This window comes from Leptosomus discolor, chromosome 1 (genome assembly GCF_034619465.1).
Source record: "Leptosomus discolor isolate bLepDis1 chromosome 1, bLepDis1.hap2, whole genome shotgun sequence".
NCBI classification, from domain to species: Eukaryota; Metazoa; Chordata; class Aves; order Leptosomiformes; family Leptosomidae; genus Leptosomus; species Leptosomus discolor.
In genome coordinates, this window is record NC_141391.1 from 85,408,820 (window position 1) to 85,434,598 (window position 25,779).

At 39.4% G+C, this 25,779-nt stretch overlaps 1 protein-coding gene across 2 annotated transcripts in view; it reads left to right on the forward strand.

The window, feature by feature from the left end:
* The window catches only part of REPS2 (RALBP1 associated Eps domain containing 2), a 97,778-nt gene that overhangs the window by 48,803 nt on the left and 23,196 nt on the right, over window positions 1-25,779 (forward strand). The window contains exons 9-13 of one of the 2 annotated variants that reach the window (XM_086464470.1): window positions 1,714-1,808; window positions 6,599-6,671; window positions 8,776-8,841; window positions 13,266-13,308; window positions 15,947-16,083. In XM_086464470.1, coding sequence (XP_086320596.1) covers window positions 1,714-1,808; window positions 6,599-6,671; window positions 8,776-8,841; window positions 13,266-13,308; window positions 15,947-16,083 — 414 coding nt within the window. The remainder of the gene's footprint in view (window positions 1-1,713; window positions 1,809-6,598; window positions 6,672-8,775; window positions 8,842-13,265; window positions 13,309-15,946; window positions 16,084-25,779) is intronic. The other variant, XM_086464411.1, reaches the window with a different exon arrangement.

Below are 25,779 nucleotides of genomic sequence, written 5' to 3' on the forward strand. Positions count from 1 at the left end.
ATTAAGCCTTTTTGGGTAAAACTGCGATGGAAATAACTATCTATAGTAGTAGGGAATCATTATATCAATGGGAGGAAGAGCATGGTAAGCTGTGGTTGTTTGCTGGGAGTCCTCTTTTTTCCTAATTTGTCCCTTTCAGCACTGGAGTCTTTGCCATTTTCTTAGATGATTATTGTTTGATTGTGTTGCACACAAGCAAGCGCTTCAAGCTGATCTACGCGGAAGAGCTGAAGTGACTAATTAGCTAATATGCTAATTCTGGTTAGCTTGAGGGTCTGAAAATGTCTCGAGCTTGTTCTGCTACCTAGCCAGGATTCAGAAATCTCTCTTTTGAAAGACTTGCATTAATAAAACGCAGAACATCTCAATATGCTAACACCATGAATCACAAGAAAGTTTAGAGCCCTGGTTGTGTCAACTTCTGAAATAAAGCATTTGTTAAGTAAGCAAGTGCCTCATACACTTACCTAAAATGTCAAAAGAAATTTTCAAGAGAAACTGTTTGTTTTCATGTTTTCGTAATTTGATTTCTGTGAAACTTAATTTATTTCTAAAAATTTTTTTTTTTTGGCTTGTTAGGAAGTCAGTGAAGATTACTGGAAACTGTTTTTCATTAGGTGGTTGTATAGTTTCAGAATGAGGCAGACTTTGGTTCAAATGAAATATTTGCATCTGATAAGAGTGTTAAAGCTTCAATTAAAGTGACTTGGAGCATAAGACAGAGCATTTAAGAATGAATGCGCTGGTCTAAATGCTATCCTGGCACAGCTCCATTGACAATTTGACCCACCACCTTTTCTGAAAGTTTTTATTAAAACTAATTTGCAGAATCTGTAAAGGTATTTGCCCTGTATGTAACCCACTGTACTGTAAATTAAGACAGATTTGGAAGAGCTTAATTTATTCAAAAAAACTAGATGCTAGCCAGAAACTAGTAATTTGATGTGAGAACTGATCATTCTGCCTTTCAATATATCCATCTTTAAGAAAAGCTGTTTTGCAGCTGTTAAGGCAGATTTATCTCAGAGGAACTAATCCCAGAATGATATCAGCAGAAGGACCTGAGCTTGTGGAATAGAAATGAGGTTCTTGTGACTATTCCTATGAGAAGTTAGAGTTGGTTTTTCCCCCCTGCTTTTTTTTTCTCCGTGCTTTTAATGCTGTTTCGTTAAAGACAGTATATACTGCAAGCATGTACCATGTTTAGTGTCCTTGCTTTTTTGCTGGCCTTCAATTCTAGTGTATAATGTAGATTCTACTATACTTTTCAGTATTCAAAATGTCAAAAATTGGTGTTGAAGGCTTGGTAAATACCTTTAACATTCCTAAGACAGCAAGGTATAAATATATAAGGCCAACTAAGTTGATGCTGGACTGGGAGAAGGAAGAATGCAAATCAGTGGTTGGTTTTTGGTAGCTGATGTTTGCTAAGAATCACTTCTCCCAAATTCCACAATTATTTCTACAAAAGAAGTTACACAAGCTATCCCTTTCATGACATTGACTTACTCAAAATACAAGATAGAAAAATGTTCTTCATGATGTTTGTCATCCGTGGCTTATAGATCAGTTCTGATGTGTAGAAATGAAGGGCAAAATGATGCTGAAACAGGTTTTTAAGAAGTGTATGTTAACCAAAGACTTGGCGTGTCTCTTTCTGGTTTTGTTCTGTTTTTTTTTTTTTTTTTTTCTTTCTTTTTCTTTCCCCTGCAGCTTCTTTGAAGCCCATGCGTGACTGTGCACTATTTGATTCTTATTCTGAGTCATTGCCAGGCGGTCAGCAGACTCGGGACTTCAGTCGGACGGAGGTGAGAAAGCATAAGCTGGGTAGTTACCTGGCAGAGTGCAGAGGAATAGGCCAGCCTCACAATGACTATGGTATGCGTAGCAGCTGAACTGTGAGTCTCTGAGAGGACTTCAGGAGTCTCTAAGATTCCCATTAAGTCATCTGAAACCCCTCTCTCAGCAATTTCTTCGGTGTGTGGAAAGGTCTGACAGGCTTTTCAAAAGATATTCCCACGTAACAGAGTTCAGTAGACATCGAGGGACTCCAGCCTTGTGTGATGTTGGAGTCTGCAGGGAAATACACCTTACCTGTTCGAGTCCCGTGGGGCTGCGTTTGGTCCTCTGGTGTTGGGAGCCAGCCATGAGGGGCAGAGCCTGTGCTGCAGGAGGGGCAGTGTCAGTGACTACAAGGACAGTAGTCAGGTGAAATATCTCCCGAATTAGAATTGGTTGAAAACATGAAGCTTAAGGCGCAGACCTTGTTCTAATCAGGCATGCCTGACTGTGTAGCTCTTGAGTCTTTCTTCCATTTACAGTGCTCTGTTTCCACACTCACTTCACCAGTTTTGATGATGAGAAGAAGAATGCCTTGGCTTGTCCTGATTCCTTGTACTTTTGCTTCTTTGGAGGCTGAAACCATCCCGGATTTTGTACAGTATGGACATGCATAGTTCTGTTCTAAGTGATTTAGTCTCCCACTTTAGTGTCTAGTCTTATCTAAGGTATAGTTAGTGATTGTAAGGGGCTGGGAAGAATGTTTTGTGGGAAAAATGGAGATCCATTGTAGCGATATCACAAGAGATACCAGCCTTGTAATGAAAGGCTGTTGCGAGCAAAACTAAAGTAAGCAGAAGAGTTTATCATGGAGGTTATAAAGAGAAAATTTAAAGATCCTTTGAAGCTGAACTAACCATGGCCACTGAGTTGTGCCTGGATGTTGCAACTCTGAATATAAAGGTTTGGTATTTAAGGTAGTGAATCAAATGGCAGACTGACTGCAAGAATGGGCCCTTCCAAGTTAAAAAGTAAGGGTATGTCATGGCAGCTCAGCAAGGCAGTTCTCCAGTTACTTCCTCCCTAAGCCTTGCTCTGGGGAATTCCTGGGTCAGAACTCAGCTGTTCCCTCGTCAAATTCAGCTCCGTAGCGGTACCACCAAACAGACTCTCCTAAGCTGCTGCAGAGTGCGACGTTCACTGTGGGCAATGCTGCAGCCAACGCTTTGAGCATCCAGTTTGTCTTTTGGAACTGTTTGCACGCATGCGGTCTCCCTGAGGGGTATTGCTCTTTGTACAGCAGCTTGGCCAAAGTACAGCAGTTGTGCTGGATTTTGAAAGCAGCGCTGCTCTTCTGCTAGCGGGGGCTGCTGCTACGTTGGCAGTGTAGTCAGGTCCTTTACCGTAGCAGAACAGCCTTGTCCCTTGCATATGCCCTGATTTTGGGAGGGTGGTTCACAGGGGGTTGCAAGACTGTGCCGCAGGCCATGCTGTGCTACCACTTCTTCAGTGTGCGGTTGTGGGGCAAAGCTCCACAGTCCCTTGAGAGTGTGCCTTGTTACCATATATGCGTATTGATTTGCAATTTAAACAAGCATAAGAGGCAAAATTCAGGGCGATTTGCATTGAAAAATCATTTGCTGATGTCAGCGTGTATATGTATGTGTATACATAACTCCTTTTCCAGACTGCAGTAAGAGTCAAGTGAGTATTTGAGTTAACTCACTGCCTCAGCATAAGATATTAGTTTTTAGAGAGAATTATTTGTCTGCTGATTAAAAACGGTCATATCCCTGCAGATGTTTTTTTATTGGTAGGCACGACCCCTCAGTGTCAACTTCTGGTTTTCACTTGCATTTTCATATGCGTATACAGATACACATGCATATATGGAAAAAGATAGAATATATAATTAAATTATATTAACACCATAAATATATAGTTACATATCTTTCATACACATAATTAAAAAGCTTCCGTTTATGTAAAACTTCTTGACTTCCGGATCTGCTTCAGTATCTCTGTGGCCTAGAGAGTCCTTGTTTTTGTTAGGAAGCTGGCTTCACAAGTGGTTACCCAGGTATGCAAAGTGGTCTTTGGTTATTGCAGAGTTGTGAGGAAGTTTGCTCTTTATTAGCACAGCCTTGGGACTGTGAGATGAGAATGTTCTTTTATATATTTCAGAAAGCTCAGAAGTCTTGCTTTCAGAGTCATCTTGTGTTTCTTAGAAATAAAATGTCATTTCAATAACCTAACCAGTACCATTTTATAATCTTATTAAATGTCTGGGTTTTAGGTTTTTCTTGTTTGTGGTCCTTGAGTATATGTGCAGAGTAAGGCTAAATCTATGAGAAGATGATTTCCTAAGCAATTAAATTATATGTTTTTTGCTTTTTAGGTTTTTCTGCTGCAGTGGAGATGATAATAGTAGGAATACTGTAGTAATAATTAAATAGCTGTAGAGCATGTACAGCAGAAAATGTAAAAAACCCAAACAAGCAATAAATCCCCCATTTTATGTTTAATTTTAATTGAATTTTCAGCAGTTAAGCTTTCAGACCTCTTCTGCCTTATCTCTGCGCTCTCCTCCTGAGGCATTCTCACCATAACTGCCAATAACTTGCAGTTTACTGTGCTGTCTTTGTAGTCAGATAGTGTTCTTGGGAAACAGCTGGATCTTCTGCTCCGTTCCTAGGTTCTGCACGGTGGCAGAATGTTCTGCAAAATCAGGGTGTTTTTTATGGCTAGGTTGAAAACGAAGAAGAATCTGCAGCACGATTACCTGCTGGCTAAGCACAGATAGTATTTCCTGACTATATCACAATGGTTTGACTGGTTTTGCTCCATTTCTTTACTGTCCTAGACATGCAGGGCAAAGCTCTCAATTAGTTTGTTTCAGGGCCTTATTATTTTGGTCCTTTGTCATCCAAGATTAATGGACTAGAAAATTTCATCTCAAAACTGATTTGAGTATGATTTTGACTTTTTTTTTGTTCTTCAACTGATATTTTGATGTTCAGAATTAATCCGCTGAATGAGTATCTTTTAGAAGGTCAGTAATTCGTCTCCCATTAATCTCTCTCTGTGGGAAGTTCAGTAATTCAGTGTTGCAATTTAGTTTGTAGCTTGGCTACTTGAGGAAATAGTATAGATACTTGATCACTACATTAAAAATATTAAATTATCAATGCAGTCTGTTATGCATTATCTCCATGTCTTTGTCTCTTTCCACCTGTCATCCATTCTGGCTGTTTAATTTAATTTCAGAAGAACCATTTTTACTGTGACTGCTGAACTACAGTGCTGCAACACAATGGAAACAGTTCTTGAGTGCATCTGTAAAGACAGTAATGTCAGGAGACAGGTCACCTGAATGCTGGGCTTTGTTAAACTTAAAAAACGCACAAGGACTGAGAATGACAAGGGTGACTGCTTTTTGTTAACCAGGGAGGTTTTGTCTTTCCAATTTGTTTTCTCAGGTTTTTGTCTCCCACTCTGGTTCTGGCTTTTTTTTTTTTTTTTTCCTCTCTCTCCATTCCTTTGGCTCTTTTCCACAAGCTTTCTCACTGCCAAAAGCTTAAAGATAAAGCACAAGATTTCGCACTATATGCATAAAATGATTGGCTGGGGTTGCTCTAAACTCTCTCAGAAATGTCATTTTTACAGTTCATTGAAATTTGTGAGAGCCATTCCGTTGATTCAAGCACGCACTGAATTAGGTCTTTAGTCTGACGCTCTTCACTTTAGAGTGTCAGGGCTAGCTATGGGTGTGAAGCATTTTGTTGATACATTTTTCAGAGTCCTCAAGCCATGTTTTTGCTATGTTGCTTCCTCAGAAGCATTAGGGAATCCCACATGCGACTATATAAAGCAGATATCATAGCCCTTTACTCTGGACTTGGCCTTATTGAATTACTGACTTGATATTTTTGGTTGGTGGTTTTTTTGTCTTATGTGTGTGTTTTGGTTTGGTTTGGTTTGGTTTTTTTAATGTCTACAAAGTCTGTGTTTCTGAATTAATTTTTTTAGGCCCAATGGATTTCAGGCCATTTTTAGTCCAACCTCTTCAACGCTCCATGGGGAAAAACCCAGCATCATTTAATATTTAGTGAAGCTTGGAGTTTTTGAAGTTCACTTTATTGTTGTTTTGGTTGCAGAGTGTATCCTTGTTCTTACAGATAATAGAGGTAGAATTTGTTCCTGGTTCCTTCTTTTGAGCTGCACAGCAGAAGTTACAAGAACAACAAATGCCTATAAGTCTCTGCTGAAATAAAGAAAAGTTAAGGAGTAAGACTGGGGAGAAGTTCCCTGTTTTCCCATCAGAGGCCTGAATGGGCCTCCAACAGACATGCTAATAAAATTTGGTTTTCGGTCTCAATGACTGCATGTTGAAAGAAAAGAGTAGTTCAAGGATCAGCTGGCTCAGCCAGAAGTCTTTAAATGCAGAACTACTGGGTTCTGCAATATGGCTGGAGTTTTGGCTAGAGAGGCTGTTCTGATGAAGAGTGACTCTTGTGAAGGGGCTGGAGAAGGTTTCCTCAACCCTAACACTGGTGTTACACCCAAAGAGAAAGGAAAACATAGAATGACATTGCTCTGTTGTGAGAAGTCTCTCCTTGCATATAGTCTTTAGCTCCTTGCGATTCGCTGTTTAAATGCTTCTCTAACTAATTTCAGGTGTACCTTGAAAAGCAGAGTTATATCTGACAAAGCAAACTGTGATGCTTTTATTTGTGTGGATCTGTGTTCTTAAATACTTGACTGTGGAAACTTGCAAGCTATATTGATCAGTATAATAAATAAATCTTCTTTCTTTAAGGAGACATCAGTTGAAGAGGTACCTGATAACTCTGCCCTGTTACAAGATGGAAAGAAAGATAACAACAAACAAGGTATTCAGATAAATAACTTTTTTTTTTTTTTTTTCCATTACAGGTTAAATTCTATGTGGTTTTAGTAATCCTATATATTTGCTGACAGAAGCAATGGTATGTTTAATTTCTAAGCTGGCTGTGTGTGGCTGTAAATTCGAAGACAACTCATTGACAGCAGCTGAGTTGAAGACAAATAAATGAATGGGTTTGCTTCAAAAGTAGTTCTGTCATGTGTGAATAATATGAAAGGCACCTTCTAAAATCTATCTAGTCCTAAGGCAATTAATGTTGCACTTATTTTAACAAAGTTGTAATTGTTGTTACCACAACTTTTGTAAGAGTAAAAACTACATTGTGCCAAATTTTGGGTTCCCCTTTTTGCAGGAAGTAGCAACACTTCACAATTAGTTTTTATTCCTATTTAAAAAATTATCTGTATTTTCTTGGAAAACAAAAGTTTTGGACAAGCTGGATGGAAAAGACTTGATTCATATATTTCATTTGAAATCCATCAGGAGCAAGCCCTGTGAAACTGAAGTGATCTTTTTCCATACAGTAGCTTCTAGGGCTTCCAGAATCGGCACTGGATCACCACACAGTCATTCATTCCCTTTTATATTCCCTTTTCCCAGCCTTTCAGGTTCTCACTTGCTGTCCCTGAGTTGTGGAAACAAAACAGTTGTGGGTATTTTGTTGTCTGATTCTCAGAGCTGTGGATTACACATTAGTTAAAAAAAAAAAAAAAAAATAGATCTTGACCTCCCAGCTGTCCACATGTTAAGGTTGCATCAAAGCTGTGAGACCAGGTAGTCCACATTCCTGGATCACCTTCCACACTCAGGTGTGACCAAGTTTGGCAGATTCCCAGTGTCCCTGCTTCAAAGAAAGGTTGTCAGAGCTGATGGGTGTTTGTAAAACATTTTGACATGTCAGCATATTCCGATAGATTAATGTTTTGTTGACAAGGTTTGTTTTGCTGTAAAATTCATAATGAACTGGAGAAGAACTTGAACCTTGAAGGTTATTGCTTTGAAACGTCTAGGGAAGATATACTTTTTACTAAGGCAATTTTTTTAATCTTTGCTGTTTAGGTGAAGAACTTGTGCTTTGCTTTTTGTAGCTGACATGTTAAGTCAGATGGGACGTTGTTTTGGTACACGCAGGGCTGAAGATTTACTGTATTTGACACAGATTCCTGCCTTTTCAGCCAAAGAACAAATGCTCGTGTTTTACCATTTATCCTCATGAATGTAAGAGCAGATCTCTCTTCTGACTGAAGAGATCTCCCCAGCAGTCAAGAACCTGTAGTTCAGGACTGTAGAAACAAATTTTCCTGCATCTTCAAAACTACACAAGTAGATTAGCTCAACCTGTCAGATTATAATATAGTTAAATATGGAACATAATGTAAATAGAACTGGATCATGAGAACCAGACTTTCCCCACGTATTTTATTTGATAAAGGCAGATGGAGATGAGAGACTTAATTCCAAGTGGTCATTTATAATACTGTGTATTACAGTATATTATAATACACTGTAGTGCATTAAGAAGGCCTTAAGAGAAGTCACTAATAAAGGATGTGTAGGCATTGGTGGAAGGAGAATAAGCAAAGATTGGGATTTCCTAAATTTTAACCCTGGCTCTGTTGGTGCCATATGACGTTCACTGGGGCAGGTGGGTGAGGTTTCAGTTGCCAGAAGCAGCCAGTCTCTTGGGTGCCCTGGCTTTCTAGGTTTGTAACTTGGGAGAGATGAGTCTCAGCTCTGCTAAGTGTCACCAGCTGCTCTCTCTGTGAGCGTGCTACGTCTCTGAAACAGAAGTCATCCTTGGTTTTAGGCATTCAACCCCCCAAATTATCAAAATTTGAGATTATTTGGCAACTTGGGCATAGACCTTTCTGTTCTTCTCTTTTGTACTCTTAGAAATTGTTAGTTTTTTGAATGCTTGGGTGTTCTGAAGGTATTTTACTGCTTTTTAAGTATGCTCCTCGTTATTAGAAGTTCTAACTAATGCTAGTTTAGATGCTCCTTTCTCAGAGCTGATACCTGTAGATTTTACCTGCACATACTTGAAATAATTCTAATTGTTTCTTTTGTTGTTGTTGTTGTTTTTTATTAAGCTCTTAAAGTAAGCACTGCTCTCAAAACGATACCAAAGGAATTTCAGCACTTGACTGTGAAAACAGGTAAGAAGAAAAAAAATTTCATTTGTTACTTCCATTATAATTTTGATCAAGTATTTTTCTATCACAATAAGCCTAAATGAGTGTAATTTGATTAATTTTTTTAAAGAACCTTTTGATCTAATGCTGTTTTACTATTGAAATTAGCTTTTGCCTCATAATGGCTAGTGGTTGCAAGATAAATATTAATTACTGCTTCAGGTTGTTAAAAGATTTTCGTGCTTTCTTTCCTTCATTGTTACTGTATGTGTTCTTCACCTGTGGGAAGTGTTTTTAACGTAGCATTTTTTAAGGATTCTGAAGTTTTTCTGTGCTACAAATAAGATGCAAGAGCACAAATAATTGTATCTCTTGGTAAAACCACTTCTAAGGTGTTGAATAACTATGTGATGTTTCAGTAACTATTCTGAAATGGCCTGATTCTTTGTGAAAACTGAGCCTTCATATTTTCTGTCCAGGAGTTTAAGGGTAGATAGATAGCCTTTTGGCAACACAGACCTTGAGACATTTTCAGCACTGATGCAAGCTCTTGATTCAGGGAGGTGTTTCTTTGTTGAAACCACCCCTGATTTTTCTCTCTCCAGCTCCAACATACACCTCTTGTTCCTGTGGTACTGGAAAATGTTATTTCTGGAACAGCATGTGTCAAAATTACTTAGTTTCTGCAGAAACTTTCCATGCATTTAGTTCAATTCATCAGACCTCCCTTGCTTTCTGCTTTGTTAATATCTTTCCTAGAGTGGTAAAGAGTGTTTGCAAGCCCTGGTCGTGGTCAAGCTAAAATCCGGACTTGCTTTCCTTTCCTTTTGCGTAAATGTTTTTACTTGCGAAGATATTCTTTATTAAGAAAACTGACCCCACGTGTCTGTCACAGCAGTTTTGTCTTGTAGCTCCACTTATTCATGGCTGCTCAACAGCTGCATGCCTCATTTCCCAACTCTTTTTTTTTTTTTTTTTTTTTTCTCCTGGCTTCTTCCCAAACACTTGGCAGCTGCCAGGTTTCCTATCTTCAGCTCCTATTCTAAAACGATTGCTGCTTCTCCTTCACACACACACACTCTTACACTTCCCTCTCAGAGGGAGAGAAGGATGCTTGCAAGACTTTCAGTTCTGTTCTCCTCCCTGCCCCGGTTTTGCCCAGGAGCACCCCAGGGAGTTTTATTTTCAGTTCAGTAAATCTATCTTCTGTACACTTAGGAAAAAAAACTACTGTCACCTGCCCATCTCCTTTGCCACCAACCTCTTTTCCCCATGTTCTTCATCTCATAGTCAGGGAGATCTTCCTGATGCTGCTGTGCTCCTCCAGAAGCATTGCTGTGTTTACATGCCGTTGGGCACAGGGGCAGAATTTCACCCCATTGTCATGATTCCTGTCGTTGTAGACGTTTGACCGTTGTTGTCCTGCACGTTGAGGGTTTGAGTGGGCACATTATCAGGTTGCGTGATACGATTGATGTTAGAAGTAAAAATGTTTATCTATCCAGTGGGCTAGCTACAGCACAGTAATTAAGTGGTTATTTCAGAATCAGTCACCGTTCTGAAAGGTCATTGTAATCATTAACCTTCGGGATAAAAACTCAGTTGGGATGAAGTGGGAGAAATTTTAAATCCTTCTTTGGTTATTCATTTGGGCTGTTTATGTAAATTCAGGAAAGATGATACTACTGTGCTTCATTTTGGGAAAGTTTTCTTTGCCATCAGAAGGACTAGAAATTTGAAGCCAGCGAAAACTTCATATGCTCAGCTTCTCCGAATATCTGGATCGTTTATGTAGGCTCCTAAGTGCAAGAGCATTGCTGGCCCTAGACATTTAAAGGATTGAGGGCCAAGTTTGCGAGCATTAAAATTGTACATTTCTGCCTAGGCCACCGTTAAGAGATGAGTCAGTGGGGGCGATTTAGACTAGTGGGGAATTCTTTGTTGTTTTTTTTTTTTTCCTTAGCCATGTGGCATAGTTGCACTTTTTATGGTACAGTTTTCTACCCAGTCTTCAGTCTGTAAAGCAAGGAGGCAGCAGCTGAGTATAAGGTGTTAGGCTACAGCCAAAAGTTACTGAATCATCATCCTTTGGAATGTTAAAGTTGTATTAGAAGAGAGGCGTGGGAGTTAAACATCAAAAACGGGAACCTTCACGCTCTCCTGTGAATGAATAAATAAGAGCTCATGATCATATATGACTTTAGTGCAGACCAAGCTGTTGAGTTTATCACGCTTTACTGCTCCAGGAATTGTACAAGCTTCTAAATAATAGATGTAATTAATTTACCCAACAGCTTTAACGTTTTATCAGTTGCATATGTAACATATATCAGTTAGGCTTATGCATCCATAGCAATAGAAATAACTGGATAAATAGATTTGTATAGTCTTGAATGATTATATTGTGTATGTGTATAAATCTGCACCTCAAACACAAAGTATGCACAGGCTGAGCACATGAAAATAACTGCATGTTTCATGGAAATTATTTGTATGTCCTAATAATGAATTACCTGCTTTGTAATTTTTTTTATATTATACTACTCCTTTTTTGAAAGGTAAAGCTAAGTCTGGGTGTTGTAATTGTAGCCTTGAATTTCCTGATTTTTCAGAAGCTTAAAAGAAAATCCTTGGCAGTAGTATTCCATTGCTATAATTTTTTGTTAGTAGTCACTTTGGGATTCTTTCTTCCTTGTGTGCTTTCCTGTTTACCTCAACAAGATGTCCTTGGAGAGTTTGAATGTCAGTTTTACCTGCAGGTTTTTAGATGAAAGGCTTTCTAAAAGAAGTATGAACAGATTTATGGTCTCCATAAAAGAAGGAAAATTTGAAGTTTCTTAAACATGGCTTAGCTTGGAAACGATTTATACTTCCTATTTCTAAGTGGCATATATTTAATAATTGTGCGTGTAATTTAATAATCAGCAATTTCAGCATTGGAAAAATTGGGTCATATGGCTGTAGGGAAGCAGTGTCTGAAGATGTATTCTCTGGGAGTTTGACAGAGGGAGAGAGGAGGATTATCACCACTGCATATTTTAATAATAATTCCCTCTCCCTTCTTTAGTTGCTAGGAAAATTTTGTTGCATAGAAATATGGAATGACTGTGAGCCAGTTTGGTGGTGACAATAATCTACTAGAACTTGATTTGTAAGTGTCACTGCCAGCTGTATTTGCGTTTATTCCATCCAAAGCACCAACTAGAACTGCGTGACCCTTAAAGCAGTTTCTTTTATGAAGAAATAGTGTGTGGCTATGCATGTGCCATATGCTGCTGCTTGTCTTCTGTGGACCTGAAGCCTCTTATAGAAGGTCTATGCAGTAGTGCAATGCAAGCCATTAAAAAGTCAGTATCTGCCAGCAGCTACCACAGGTAGCTCCTGCTCTGTATTTTGGAGAATCTGTTGTTTTCTCAGGTAGATCTGTATGGTAGCTGGTGATAAATGTCTGACTTGGAAGTAGGCATATATCTGAAGGAAGCTAGAAACTCTGAGATTTCCCCCCCCCCCCCCCCCAACCTACATGCTTCTCTTAAGTGTTGTACCTTGATTAGGAGAATAATGGGAAAAGTACAAGGATTCACTTTGTGTGTGCATTGGGATCATTGATGCTGCTGTACTACCTTGAGGATATCTCAGTGGGCTGAATTTCAAAGCAGTCACACAGATACATGTTTTCTCAAAATTATCTGATGTTAGTAAGGAGAGTAACAGAAAAGTCACAAAAAGAGAGTAACAGAAAAGTCACAAAAAGACTATGTAACTAAGGAACAGCCTCAAGGAATTACCCAGAGAAGTCAGCACTGTTGTTTTCCTATCACATAAAACCTGCACATGGCAGGATATTTGTAATTCATCCAAATAAAAGAAACTGATTTTTACATTGATAGAAATGTGTTTGATCAACATGTAGCCTGTAAAGCTTTCTACCTTCAAATAGCTTTCCTTCCCAATGTCAGAGTAATCTCAACCTGATGTATTAATATTTTTTTATGAGTCAAGATGATGTACTTTTATACTAATTAGTTAAAGTATTTAGGAAGGACATAAACCTTTGTGCTTCGGGAAGCAGGGCAACTAATAGATATCTGGACTACGAGCAAGATGTTTTCTGTGGAAAGTTTATGCTGTTTCTAATGTAGCTTTGTCACAACTACACCCAGGAGTACAGGTCAGAGCTGTCAGACCTATTGCTTTTCCTGTGTTCTGGTGACTAAAGTAAAAGGTGAAGCTCTGACCATGTGGGCTTTTGAATTCTTAGGACATTCGCACACTACAAGAATAAAGGGGAAGCAGAAGCGAAAATCAATCCCTGTTGCTCATGTGAGATAAGCATACTCTCACATCTACATTTGTAACACTCACATGTTTAATGAACTGATTCTGCGGCTAAAGGCGTTTATTTAAAATACAATATTTTAGCAGTTCTTTTTTCTTTTCTATTCCAGCTGCTCAGGAATCTAATGCACTTAAACCCAGACCACGATCCAGGTACTGCTTTCATTTCTATTTCAGGAGAAGACATATGTTCCCCTGTGTTAGATACAAGGTATAAGAGCTGGTGTTGCATTTTTTTATTGGTGTGAGGGGTTGCTTTGTTTTGGTTTGTTTTGTTTTAAATTGGTGTTGTGCTGGAAGTACAGCTCAGATCAGACAGATTTACCAGGAGGGATCTGTAAGCTGTAGACCATACATAAGTACTGCCCTAGGGCCCTGTGATCTCTGGTCATAAGGCACTGGGACTTTTGCCTGTCTGCCCAGCCCCTTTGCCTTGTCAGGGTGGTGACTGCCTCCAGCCCAGCCCCAGGGGCATTGTGGTGGGACAGCAGGGACCACCCCATTGCAGGGAACGTTCTCAGCAGTTTTGTGCTGTTGAAACCTGCACAGTGGTGGCATATGGAGGGAGACACTGCGCGCTCCCACAGAAACAGCAATAGTAGCTCAGCTCTCAGATGTGGGTGAGTGAATCCTTTCGTTGGCGTGCGTGTACTTGACTATGGCTGGTTGGTGTGTGATGGAAGGATTTACAGACTGGCACTCTTGTGTGCTAGGAATGACACTGCTGAATTTGGATGGTTGAAAGAAAAGGGAAACCTGTGCTGGAAAATATTGTGTATAGATGGATTATGTGTTGGGTTCGGCTGTTCACCATTCTGGTGTATAGCCATATCGTGCATTCACCTTCAAACTTTTTTTTTTTTTTTTTGGTCCTCGTTAGAGGGCTTAATTTTTTTTCTTAGGTAATGAGAGTGTAATCAGGGGCTCCCTCCTTACAAGCTTGTCAAAGCCTGCTAATAAGAGAAGATCAGGTATAAGCATGATGAATGCAGATTGAAATCCTTTGTTCTTAGGACCTATATCCAGGAAGGCTGAACTGCCTCGTGTGCTATTTTTCTGCTGCTAGCCAACACTTTTTAGTTTTCATACTGTTTTAAATTTTCTTGATGTGTTACTGAATCAGAAATTGCAAATATGCAAAAAATGTATTTTGTGCAAAAATGCATAAAATAGCAAATGCCTGCCTGAACAAGTTTGAAAAAAGTCACTTGAATGTGACTGCTGTGTCACATATGACTATCTCACATCTGACTATATGTCACTGCTTCAAGGCAGAAGTTGAGACTACAGATTCCTGAGCACATCCTTGAACTTAGACCTTCTGCTGGGCTTGTCCTGCGTAGCCTGGGGGGCTCTGTAACCCTGAGGGTCTCTGTCTTCAGGTGTGCCTGACCACTGCAGGCTACAATTCGAGTCTGTTACAGTTCTCTGCTCTGGAGCCTGGCTTTCTAGCTTAAGCTGTGCAGATTGTAAGCTGCTGACTCTTAATTTACTTTGAGGTGCCAGGTCCTTCTGCTGCAAGCCAACGATTCACTGTCACAGGGCTCTGTGTTGGCACTGCTGGGGCAGGCATATATTTGCCTCGTAGCTGCTATCTTACTGGATCTTTAAAAAAAACAATTAAAAATCTTGAAATTAGATTGTACAATTTTAATGGAAATAAAATATACACTGCATAATATGGTAAGTAAAAGTATAAAATCTTAAGATCCGGATTCAAAGCTTGCCTGTTTATTTGGGGGGGGATGGGTTAGTCTGATATGATAAGGCTATGGAATTCAAAACTCTACCAAGATAAAAAATTCAGCATCAGCAGAGGTTTTTGTGTCACATGTAAATTTTGAAGCAATTATGGCTTTCACTCCTGTATTTGTTAAAGTTTACATCAGAAACATAGGATCAGCGTTGCCAAATGTCTGTCCTGCTAAAGAGCTGTTTTCTAACAACACCCTATTTGGCAAAAAAACCAATCCGTTTCCCATTAGTGGGAGTTGTTTCTGTTCTACTCAAATGTGTTTTTGGTCTTTGCCTGTCATGCATAATGTGCTACAGTAAGTGTAACATCTCACATTGTCAATGCTCATTTTGAACAAAGCTCTCGGTCTTGCAGAAAAAGTGGTAACTACAACAGCTGAAAAATATTGGACACTATTCAGCAAAATCAAAATTCTTAGCAAATGCACCGCCTTGGGATTAATGTGGTGTGGAAGGGCCTGGAAAGATGTACTGAGACATGTATTTGACCAGTTTTGGCCGCTTTGGAGCCGTTCAGTTTTTTTCTGGGTTTTGTGGAATTTGATGACTGTTTGCTATGAAAAATTTATTCTAATAGTTAGAATATTATAAATTACAAAATGTGTACTTGCAAGAGGTAGGTTGAAGCTATTCCTGTATAAACACTACCCTCGAAGTTGGGAAAGGCAACAGAAACTGTAGGGGGGGGGCGGAGGGCAGGAATTTTACTCAGGTTTATTCACAATAGTTGCTACAAATATCCTGTTGACAGCAAAAGTTATGTAAGAAGGCCTGAAGCTGTGATATAAAAGGCCTTAAAAAATACTAGCCCTGTAAGCATGACTTGTTCTTTCTTCAGGTGCTTAGGTCCCTCTGTAGCCAAATAAATCTGTCTTGTTATGAGGGGGAACTTTTAGTTATTAGGGCAAGGAATTTCCACCATGAACGTGAGATCTTGTCAGTGTATTTTTAGGTACTGTTCAATGTAGTTGTTTAAAATGAATTTCTGAAATAAAGTATTTTCTGCTTTTTTTTTTCACTCTCTCTCTTTCCTTAGGTCTTACTCTAGCACATCAATAGAAGATGCCATGAAAAAGGGAGAAGAGCCCCCTACTCCACCACCAAGGCCACAGAAATCACATTCCAGAGCTTCCTCTTTGGATCTGAACAAAATATTTCAACAAAGCACACAAGGTAAAGTTTGCTTTCTTTCCTTCTTTTTAGACCATTTAGGTTAGCTGCATACTTGATCTGTTTGCACAAATGCTTGACAATATGGGCACATGCTCGCCTTTGCTATAGACAGAAATACACTACAGAACAGAAGAAGTTGCACTTTCTTGCGTTACATCGCCACTGAGGGGAAAAATAACTGTTGCTATAATTAAGGTGATTATAACGTTTTCTGGCACGATAATGGCTTAACATATGGTAGTCTGTCATCACTGACTGTTTATAACTAGTCTGGCTGTTTAGACAATTCTCATCAGTAACTAAAATATATTTGATTTTTATTACTATTTATTTTTTGTAGTTCAGAAGCAGGATGAAAACCCTTAATGTTTAAACTGGGAGAAAATGAAATTTCTCGTGTGCAAACATTTTTGATGTTGAAGTCTTCCATATGCTTGGGGGCAGTCAGAAACCATTCTTTGAGTAAAAAGAAAGGGTAATGTCTTTTGACATGGGTGCATGTTGAAGGGAGAGAAAGAAAATGTAGAATAGTAGCTGGAGTGAATTGAAAGAAAACCTCTCTGCAGTGTGTTAGTGTTTGAACGGTCCTTTTGCCTTGCACAGTGAGTGGTAGAAAGAGGAGCTGCTTGGGCAGCAGTCACCCAGCATTACTGTTGTAGCAGTGTCCTTGAACCAGACCCGAGCTTTATGCGGTGCACACCAATAATCTGATTCAAGGACTGGGTTAAAATATGGTCGTGTTTATGCTTCAGAAGAAATCCAAAGTTTAACTGTGTCAAGGAGTGTTTTAACTGGGCTCTCTAATGTGGTTGTTGGAGTAGAAAAGAAAGAGTTTCACCTCTTGCTGTATGAGAATATTTTTGTGCAAACGTCAGGCAATTCAAGAGTCCTGCTATGTGTGCTGAACCCTGAACCTCAATAGAAATAATGCACCCCCTTTAATTTTTTTTCCCTCCTTTTTTTTCTGCCTTACACAGAGAACAAATTCCTGATCTTTGACTGAGATTCATATTCAGGGATCTATTGCCTCCAATTTTGATTTCATTATACATCAAAATAAAACCCAAACTGAGCCAAGTACACATTTTCTAAGGCAGCAAATTCTCTTAGAATCCAGATAAAAAGTATAACTGGAAGGAAATAAACTTGGATTTAAGTTTTTCTTGGAACACAAATGAAAGGAGAATGTAAATTCTCAGTCATTCTGTGAATGAAAAGTAACATCTTGCTTTTGAAATGGGTCGTTTTGAAAGTCACCATTACTTTTGAAGTAACATAACAATTTCTTCTGAGCAACTTAACAAACTGACAGTGTTACAGTGAGTGTGGGAAACGATAACTCATCCTATCAATGCTTTTTGGAGGGTTTCCTCACTGGAAGTAGGGCAAGTAAGTAAGGGTAACCGGTTGACTGGTTGCAAAGAAAGTGCTCTAGTCACCCTTACACTGTCCATCATATTTGGTTCAAATTTACAGCTATTTATAATTTGAACAAAAACTGGCTGTGGGTTGACAAAGCCTGAAGTATAGTGTGCTACCGAACTGCAGAAATGTAGAAGGTCTCCCAGAGGTTCAGCTTCCTCCTGTACCTGCAGGGTTCTGGTCTGTCATTTTTTGCTCTCTTGAATGTCCCCTGCTGGCAGTGCTAAATATTTGTGGTGGTCGTCTTCCTCTAATGGAGCTGTTCTATTTTGTGTCAAAAATGTAAATACTTACTGGGAAAGAACAAGGAAGAACTTGTAGCCTTGAAGAATTCAAGGAAGAACTTGTTAAACAATTTGTAACCCACCCTGAAGAAGGGTTTCATTTCAAATAAACCTGCATCATCAGAAGGAGGGGATTAAATCAACTCATCCCAGTGCACCCAAGCATCATGGTACACTTACCTTGCTCTGCTTTGAAGTAAAATGTCTGCATTGGAAGTCATATTTCCAGCTCTTCGTTCTAGGAAGAAACATGTACACACTCTTCCCTGTCATTAAGCCCTGAATAGTTGTTATCCTATTGATAACATGATTTTCTATATCTGCTTTCTTTTCTTCCACTTACCTTGGTTTGATCACCTCACTTTTTTCATCCTTTTTTTTCATCCTTTTCCCTACTGATCTTGCTCCGACAGTTTGTAGGAAGACAGGGGGATTGAGCACTCATACCTTGAACGGAAGAGCCTTGCTGAAAAGAAAGAGTGTGTGCGTGTTTGAGTGAAGTAAATTGCACACAGTTGTATAATAACAAGCTGTATTCTTATTTCTGCTGACAGTATAAAAAAATGAAGTTAGGATAGTTTCCATCTGCTGTCGGATGATACAGTTAGAGTTACAATATAGATGACATGGTGGCAATGTACTATTTCAGTTTCTTGGCTATTTGGATAAAACAGTCTGGCGTAAATATTGAACCTGATGTGTTTCTGTCTGCAGGTCAGTTGATTACTTTCTGTCCTAATGTATTCTTGACTGAATTTTTGCTTTACGTTTTCTCCCTGCCTTCCTTCCTATGTTTTCAAAAATAGTCTTATTGTCACAGCTGAACCACAAAAATTAGCAGGAATGATCATCCCTTCTAGCACCACTGTATTGCCTGTTGTCAGTACAGAAAACCAGACTGTAAAACCGACCATTTTAATAGCTCTTGGGGTATTTCCAACATGATTAGAATAATCCCATTTTGGTACATTAGTTTTTGTCCTACTAATTCTTGTTCAGAAATAATCCTGATTTTGTGAGTTTGGTAGATAATCTGCTCCCACACCTGCTTAGTACTATGGAGTTTTATTTTCAGTTCCTCGTTGGTCTTGCTGATCTGTAGGTATCACTTCTTTAATTGTAAAGCCACCAGTGGTTTGGAGATTTTTTTTGTTTACTTCATTTTTAAAGGATAGAAAAAGAAAAATCTCTTTTCTTCAGGTAAATTCAGCCAAAGACCGTGTCAGATCCTTGTTGCAGGCACTGGGTTTTGGGGGTGGTTTTGTTTGTTTTTCATTTACTGCCACTGTATCATGTTTGCCACTATCTTATGATGCTTCTCTCCTGGCAAGTATACACAGAGGACATTTGTCCGTGATGGCTGGGATGTCCAGCAATGCATTAGCCACAGAAACCGTGCTTTAAAATTATTGAATTGGGACATAATTGCACTTGAAGGAGGTGCCTTCATTCATACTCCATAGCTGCACTCTTCTAGGATGCTATAACTAGTGTTACCCAGGAAAAACAAAAAAAACAAGAGAACTTAGTGAAAGGCCCCACCTTCTGAAATGTCCGTATGTGAATTTCTGTTAAGAGATGTTGAGAGACAGAAATCTCTTCTATTTTTTTTTTTTTAATCATGTAGTCTTTACGTTAACATCTGAGAAAAATTCAGTACTGCTAGATTCTCAATGTATTTCTTTTTATTGAATATATAATCTCTGGCATTTGGCCTACATACATATTAACAAAATACTTGGCTAGGTTTTAAGCATTCCTGGAAAGACAACAGCAGGTTTTAAGTAGAAACAAAAATGTCGGTTTAAATGCATACATGACTTGCTTTACATCTTGATTTCTTCTCTAGCCCACTGTCTAGTCGGATACAAGCCAAGAGCTCCCAGAGGAAGACTGGGATCCTGTGGCCCGCAAAGCTTTTCTGCAGTGTTCACAAAGGTCATTTGCAGAATTAGTTGCTCTCTGAGGCTCCTTGTGCTCCCTTCTGTCTGTCCTGCAGTCTGGATGAGGGAGCAGGTATTGAGGAAGCCAGAATTGGCACAGCTTGGAGCCTGGCTGTCCAGCCACCTTTAACCCTCAGCAGCAGTAAGCTAGGATCTCCCTCGGGGTAACTCTGGGACTAGGGCAAATCTCAGTTTAAGTATTAAAACCCAAAAATGCATCCATTGTCTTCTAGTGTTTTGCATAGTTACATTTTCTGCCCATGACAACTACTATGGAATTTATTTCTGGGCAATTAGAGGCAGTGACAGCAGTCTGTGTCTTGTTAGATTGATACAGATGCCTCTGAAATACACTTCGTTTCCCATTTAGTTTCATTTCTGAATTAAATAACTTGTTTTAATTAACAGTTCTGTGGAACAAAGGATACTTATTTGGAAAAGAGAATTTGCTTTGATGAAACAACAGAATTGTCATAAACAGTGTAGTTTCATGTTGATATGGAAGGAGATTTGATATCTCTGTGTAATTCATCAAAACAGCCATATAACTATTTAGAAATGAATTTTTGACTGAAAGTTTTCAGCACTCATTTGCTTTTGTAACTCGCCTCCTGCTGCGGCTGTCCCTGCAGTGAAGAACGCGTGGAATGCAGGCAGCGTTTCTTATGCTGACTTGTAAGCAAATACTCCCTGTAACCTGGATTCGCTCCTTCGGGGGTGCTGGTTTCAGCCAGCAATGTGGGGCTAGTATTTTGGGGTTTTTTTTTAATACCTTTTAACATGTGAGCTGTTAAGTTAGCATTTTATTGTAAGCACGGTGTTTTCTGTTACAGGTGATGTTCCTAACTACAGTCAGGTCTGTACCCTCTACTTATTTCTGCTGGGCTAGTGATGGCTGCCCAACAAGAAAACGTCCCCATTGCGCTCAATGTAGTGTTCACAGTAAAGGAACAAGGGAACAGATTAATCGGTGTGCATCAGCATTCCCATAAGTGATATAAATGTATTGCCACATCACTTCTGTATTTCTTCATATACATGTTTCCCATGCAATTTACAGTGGTACTTTTATCATAAGACTCAGTCGGTACAAACTTCTTCCTGCACCCTTTCGTTTTTGTTAGTGCTTGAGGAAGAGTGGTGTTCAGCATCACATTTTAACCTTTTTTTAATACCTTTGGAAAAGACTCTGTTACTTCCTTTACGTCATCAAACCTTCATTACTTCATTCAATTACACAACCTTTCCTTGAATATGCAGCCTTGGTGGGTTTTATTTGTCAAGTGTAGAGATTTCTGGATAGTAAGTGTGTGTTGAGGTTTCTTTGGTTTTCATATTTGCCCAACCACAGCCAAATTTTATGTATTTCTGAATTTTTTCAGTCCACGCATCAAATAAAACAGTTCTGTAATTGTGTAGGAAAGAGGATTTGGAGAAGTAAAACGATGGTTGCTCCATTGGCATACACGTTTTGATACGAGCAGGTCCAAATAATTACGCTAATACTATTTCCAGTTGTTTTCAGCGATCTGTTTTCAGCTACCTCATATTTTTAGCTTAGTGAGCCAAATGCAGGTGACTTTTCCCTTTTGGGCACATGGAACTATACTGAGTATGAAAAAAACCTGCCAAACTTAACCTAGATGTGTTTACTGCATTATTTTCTGTATTCTTTTATGCTTAACTAATAATTTTATGCTTAATTGGGTCACAGCAATCCCATGCAATGCTACAGGCTTGGAGAAGAGTGGCTGCAAACTGCTTGGCAGAAAAGGACCTGGGGGCTGAACATGAGCAGGCAGAGTGCCCAGGTGGCCAAGGCAGCCAACAGCATCCTGGCCGGTATCAGAAATAGTGTGGCCAGCAGGACTAAGGCAGAGATTGTCCCCCTGTACTCGGCACTGGTGAGGCCGCACCTCGAATACTGTGTGTGGTTCTGGGCCCCTCACTACAAGAAGGACCCTGAGGTGCTGGAGCGTGTCCAGAGAAGGGCAACGAAGCTGGTGAAGGGCCTGGAGAACAGGTCTGATGAGGAGCAGCTGAGGGAACTGGGGTTGTTCAGCCTGGAGAAGAGGAGGCTGAGGGGAGACCTTATCGCTCTCTACAGCTGCCTGAGAGGAGGTTGTAGTGAGGTGGGGGTTGGTCTCTTCTCCCAAGTAACAAGGGATAGGACGGGAGGAAATGACCTCAAGTTTTTTGAGGAAGTGGTGGAGTCACCATCCCTGGAGGTGTTTAAAAGACATGTAGATGTGGCACTTAGGGAGATGGTTTAGTGATGGACTAGCCAGTGCTGGGTTAAAGATCAGACTCGGTGGTCTTAAAGGTCTTTCTCAACCTAAATGATTCTGTGATTCTAATTGTATTTGCTAGGAAATATCTGTATCTATTGAGGTTATGCAGGCCATTATGTTATTTGTGTTACCGTAAGTACAGATTTCTCAACTAACTTTCTGGTTCAAAGCTGAAGTGACAAAGGGAACCTGGAATAGTAATGTCCTTTTTAATGTTGAGTTTAGATCACAGTGAATTTAAGTGATTAATTTTCAGGACCCCTTCCTCTCGTTGCTTTTGTATTGGTCTTGATTTAGGGAAATCCAGCTACTTTCTTGGCTAATAGGGCTGGATTTTATCCATGCTGTAGTACTATGCTGTCTTGCGTGTTACTGTGTTGTGTTTATTAATCAGACCAAAACATTAAATTAGGAAGATGACAATTCTGAAGGACCCTTACTTTAGAATAGCACTAAAGGCAAATACCATCAGCAAAACATGACATTTCAATGAATATTGTTTGCACAGTATACAAGAGTTCTAATATTGCCAGCTTCATGGAGTTAAGAGTGCAGAGTGAAGTTAATATCTTTGGTTGTAAGGGCTGTAATAACAGTTGCTATTTAAATTAAAAATCTTTTATGCATAAACCATAGAGAACACAAAATTGAGCTGCTGTTCATACTCTTCTCCGGCACTGTATCACTGCAATGAAAATACTGTGATATGCTTTCTTAACATAAATGTTGCAAAAACATTTTTTTTGAAGCAGAGAATAGTTTTTGTGTTTTTTTTCATTTTTCTTTCGAGACTCAGCTCTTGATCTGTTACTGGACCTGCTGTTTTCTTCTAGTCCTGTTCCCCTTCAGAATATGCGATCACTGAACTGAGCTTATTCTGAATAAAATATGAATGTTTTTCCTCTGATTTGAATGGAAGAGTTTTACGCCTGTCAGCATTTTAGAATTTTTTATGAAGGATTTATGTTTTTACAACTATGTAACATTTCTTTGCCCAACTGGACAAGGACATAATTAAGGTTGAATAGGCTGGAGAAAATAGTGAGGATGTAAATGGATGAATAGTTGTTACATGATAGGAATCTGATTGGATAACTTTTTTCTGTGTTTTTAGATTTTTAAATTTTTAGATCTATCCCTTAAGGGCTGAGTCCAGAGAGTACTTGTGTGCAAACTGGACTTTCAGATGTAATTGTTTCTGACAATTTGTGTGAATGGAACTTCTTTTAGATTATTTTACCCCATTTTTCTAATCTTAGTTCTTGTCTTTCTGGGGCTGAGGAGTGGTTTACGATCTGTATTCATTGTGTTGCCAGTTGTTAAAAATGAAATTTTAATTCAAACCTTCTTGTCTACTGAAAATTGTTAAGGTTGAAATGTTCTTGACTGGTCCTACCAGCCCCACTGACCTATTTTCATTATCCCATGTGGGTTACTCTGTTCCATGAAAAAATGCTGTTCCATCGGAGAACAGCTTTACAGATTAGATAAGAGAGGATCTTCTGTTCCTCATGTGGAACAGAGGGGCAAGTTGCCTCCCTTGTGGGGGAGAATCTGGAGATGCAGATGTCCTCAAGAAGTGTATGAGCTGCAGGTGGGATGGGAGGGGTGCTGGGTGGTAGTCCACTGCTCTTCCCATCTCCCATGTGCCTGCTCTGAGCTGATCTGTGTTGGAAATGGTCACAGATGGCAATTGCTGGAGCCTCCAGCGCTCCCACCAGGATCTCGAGATGTGAGAAATTCTGGCAACATGGATCTGTGGGAGGTAGGTGGAGGGACTGTGCCTCCCTGTGGGTGGAGGATGAAGCTAAATGTGGAATGAGAGGGAACAAAATCACGAATAGTTTCGTTTAAGGGGGAAAGGAGGAGGGAGGAACAGCCCCCAAACAGAAACACACAGAAAAGGAAGGGGTAGAGAAAACAGTAACTAGGAAATTAAATGGTTTAGGGAAAATAAGGGACAGGAAGTTAAAAATATGGATGTTGTGGATATATGATGCAAAAGAGAAAATAGGTGTTTAAAAAAGAATGTTTCACAGATTTTACTTAAAACATACTGAATTTCATGAATAGGGCATTAAAGACATCATAAAAACCGCTTCTAGTGATGTCTTCCTTGAAGTGACCCATCAAATATGTAAGCACAGTGTCCTGAACAAAGTTACACCCGCAAGTTCGTAGTGCAGAAGCATTACTTGCTTAAGGTCTGGCTATATCTCTTCCTATTTACTTGGAAAGTACTTGAATAATTTTCCATGCAATTGAGGTACAAATAATGTTCTTTATGATTAGCACATGAAACAACTGTAACAAGAGTGTGTCTGTGACATCAGGTGTGTGTATCACTCTGTGACGTGTGAAGCTTTGCTGCTGAGTAGGTTGCCAAAACTAACTGTGAGAGGAGAGGTCATTCTGGTGCTGGTGATGCTTTCTATGGTCTCTCTACAAACCTGATAACAAAATTAGTATTAGGAGTCTAAAATCTTTTTTTTGCATTGCTATTACCTTCTGAGGAGACATTAGTAAGAATTATTGAAACATGTCCCTGGATAAATAGATATTTTACAACCACCTTGCTAGAATCCTTCAGTAAATTTACATTCCTGGCTACAGCTTTAAAATTTTTTTTCTTGTTACAACTTTTTTGCAGACATAGTAGTAAGAATTAGTAAATCAGATCTCTTGAAAAACAGTTATTTCGCAATCACCTTACTAACACTGTTGTCAGGAATGTAAATAAATGAAGGAGTGCAGAGAACAGTATCAGTATTATGGGATATCAAAGTACCAATTTCAGTGAACAAGAAGGGAAGTTTTGTAAGAAGGAGGTAAACAGAAACCAGCTTAGACACAGAACTTTTCTGTGGTCTGCCTTTGGCAACAGAAGCAGGAAAAATATCTCAAAAAACTCTCCAAAATAGCGTCGGAGTGGAAGGGTCAAAACGCCGGCTTCCCAAACTCCCCAAGGAACTGAACCTTAGGTAGTTTGGGGAACTGAAAAGTAATTCATTTTGTTGGCTTGTCTTTTTTGAACTGTTTCAGTATTGTAGAACCTTTGCTTCCTGATAAAATTAATTGGTTGGTCTTTTGTTAAACCTGATCTGGGAGCTAAGCGCTCTGAAGCAGTGTAAACTGATGTAAATCTGCCATGCAACCAGCCTCTCCTTTGATCCAACAGTGCGATAGCATCCACTTGAAAAATACCACACATCAGCCAGACTCTATTGAGGAACCCTATCAGAGTTTTCTCCCAGTTTAAGTCCCTGGATGGTCCCCACCCAATTGCAGAAGTGGTGGTGATGGTGGTGGGGAAGCAGAACAGAAGGTAGAACCTTGGTTTAGGCCATCTGGATCTGGGTCGGCCTGGATTTAGGCTGAGTTTGGTTAGGGCTGCACCCTTTGTGTGAGCTGAGAAGCACAGGCCTCTTTCGCTCTTTGGGAATGGTGACCAAAATAAGAGGAGTGACCAAACTCTGCGTGCCCTCTTGATCATGGGATGAAAGATGTGTAGGGTTTTGATGTGAGATGAGATCAGCCTCCTTTGGTAGGCAGTATCTAGTTTCGATTTGACTAGAAAGGCACAAAATGGCCCTTGACTCAGGAAAACCACCCTTTTTTCAGGACACTGCTTATGTACGTATTCAATTCAGATGAGAAAAAGGAGTACTCCTTTTTTTTTTTTTTTTTTTTTCCCACCGATAGGTTTAACTTCTCTGAGGTGATACCCAGAGTAAGGTGATAGGCGTACAAAATCAA